Source organism: Penaeus monodon, chromosome 12 (assembly GCF_015228065.2).
Source record: "Penaeus monodon isolate SGIC_2016 chromosome 12, NSTDA_Pmon_1, whole genome shotgun sequence".
Taxonomy (NCBI): Eukaryota; Metazoa; Arthropoda; class Malacostraca; order Decapoda; family Penaeidae; genus Penaeus; species Penaeus monodon.
This window is the reverse complement of record NC_051397.1, coordinates 30,702,264-30,704,763: the sequence shown is the minus strand read 5'-3', so window position 1 is coordinate 30,704,763 and position 2,500 is coordinate 30,702,264. Positions and strand designations below refer to the sequence as shown.

Genomic DNA, 2,500 nt, shown 5'->3' with positions numbered 1-2,500 from the left:
CAGCTCAAAGGACTTAATCTTAAAATGGGCGATGCTTATGTTTCTATAAAGCAAGTTAAGAAGAAAAACTATCTTTTAGTTTAATATGCAAACATTGTCTAACGGCTTGACGTTAAAGTTGCACTCCAGCTTGAGAAAGGGACATTTCCCGCCCACATTTTCAGTCATATAAGATTTTAATGTTGTTTGATCATCTACCAAGTAATAAAGACGCATATCTTATATTCATCCATTTTCCAACGTTCCGTTCCTGAGGCATTGCAAAATGGCGCCTATCATCGATCGCAAAGCAATGGCGGTGCGGGGACAAATATTGCTGTGAATTTGTTTTTTTGTTCTCCCTAACAGGATGTCGTTAAGTCTTTTTTTATTAAATATCTGCGGATGTCTGTGTGTGCGTGATGATAAAAACGCAAAACATCAAATCTAGTTCTCGGGGGGAAATGCGTGTAATAGGTCGTTGTCAGAAAATAATAACTTCCTTTATTTATATGAAGGTCATAATTATATTGTATAAGAAATAACCATGCAAGTACGAAGTACTACGACTCATCGAGTTAATTCTCGACACTAATTATAGGATTTATATCATATATATAACCAATAATGATAAACAATGAATAGAGGATTGGTCATAGGATCATTTGCATTATCTTATTTATTTTTATTTAAAAATTTATACAGAATATATCTATGACTAGACATGCGGAATTAAACTCTAATTTGATACCTATATCCAACAAAACACTATTCACGGCATAGGAAAGAGGTTGGTAACTGTAATTTCCAAATTTTTTATTTTCAACATTTAGTGCTGAAAAAAAAGAAAAACAGGGGGAAAATGTATAATTAAATTAAAGGAAATTAAATGGGTACTAGACACTGCATGAAAAATGTATCTAGCTCTCGGTGATAATGATAGTGATACATTATTGACGGCTTTGAAAATAATAATAGCAGCAACAAGAGTGATACTGATAATGTCAGTGATGATAATGATAATAACAATGGAATTCAAGTTTCCGTATTAAGAGCTGCAACCCACAAACTTGGGTCTGACATTGCAATTTCCCGTTCTGAAGCGCTTTGCAACATCTCTTCATCGACGTGAGCGTTGGCCGAACGGAGCGAAAAAGGGCTTCAAAAACCACGCAACCCCCCCCGAAATCAAAAGTGATACAGATTATTGTATAAGTATAATGTTTTAATAAAATATATATATTATATAATATATATATATATATTATAAAATTATACTAAACAACATACAAAACATAAAAAATACTACAACTACACATCATACATAATACAACTACATACACACAGTATAACACATACATCAAAAATACATACTAACCATACAGTTACACCAACACAACACAAAAACACACACACACACAACACACACACACACAAAACACACACAACACACCCCACACACACACCCCCATAAAATAATAATAATAAAATTTTTAATAATATATATATAATAATTATAAAAAACAGATAAAAAATAAGAAATTGCATAAAAAAATCTAATACAACTGTCATAAAAACTAATAACTGAAACAAAAAAAAATTCTCACCGATAGATAATAGCAGCGTATCACGCACATACAGTAAAAGACGAAAACAATATCCATCGCAGAAAGGAGGAATTGAACGCCGTTGCGGGAACCCTGATTCTTAAACATGTTGTAAACGTGTGCGGCCACGAAGATAACGACGAAGTACACCCACGTCTTCATCATGCTTCGGTGCCGCTGGGGAATGAAATGCACAGGTGGTAAGGCGAGAGAAACTTTATGCAGCGTATACGAGACTTTCGTCCGCAGACAATTTAATATTTTGTCTCTCTTTCTCTCCCTGAAATAGAGTTGGGATGTACCGCGGGTATTTTCAGAGTTGTAAATCTTCATTGATGATTTTTTTTTTATGCTGAAGACCAGTGATTGTAACTGTTAGGAGAACGACACCAAAAAATTACCGAAGCTGTAACTTGTCAAAAATAATACCAGTAGACTGATCGGAAAGCTTTTGGGGATTCACACTTTTTTGCATAGGCTTTATTTTTTTACTTCGGGCGAAAGGCTATACAAAAAATCATAATTAATGCAAACACACGAACGTCGCATTTCTTTTTATATTAAATCTATTAATATATTAAATATATATATATTTAGTATATGAAATTATATAATTTTATCTTATATAATATATAATAAATAATTATATATATATAATAATATATATTACATACTAATATGTGTGTTATATGTACACACACACACACACACCCACACACACACACAACCCCCACCAACAACAAACCCCACACACCACACACCACACACACACGCCACACGCCCCACACACACACAACCGCACACAACACATTCACACGACGCACCACAACCACGCACGCACGCACCACGCACGCACGCACGCACGCCGCATACACGCACACGCACCGCCCGCCCCCAACAAACACACACACCCC

General features: G+C 34.9%; 1 protein-coding gene across 1 annotated transcript in view; it reads right to left on the bottom strand.

Annotated features, from left to right (window-relative positions):
* Nucleotides 1-832: 832 nt before the first annotated feature.
* LOC119579786 overlaps nucleotides 833-2,500 on the bottom strand; it is a 9,130-nt gene continuing 7,462 nt past the window's right edge. Inside the window, exons 6-7 of the mRNA XM_037927675.1 lie at nucleotides 1,558-1,763; nucleotides 833-1,138 (exon numbers count right to left, since the gene is read on the bottom strand). Of these exons, the coding sequence (XP_037783603.1) occupies nucleotides 1,015-1,138; nucleotides 1,558-1,763 (330 nt within the window). The 3' untranslated portion in view covers nucleotides 833-1,014. The remainder of the gene's footprint in view (nucleotides 1,139-1,557; nucleotides 1,764-2,500) is intronic.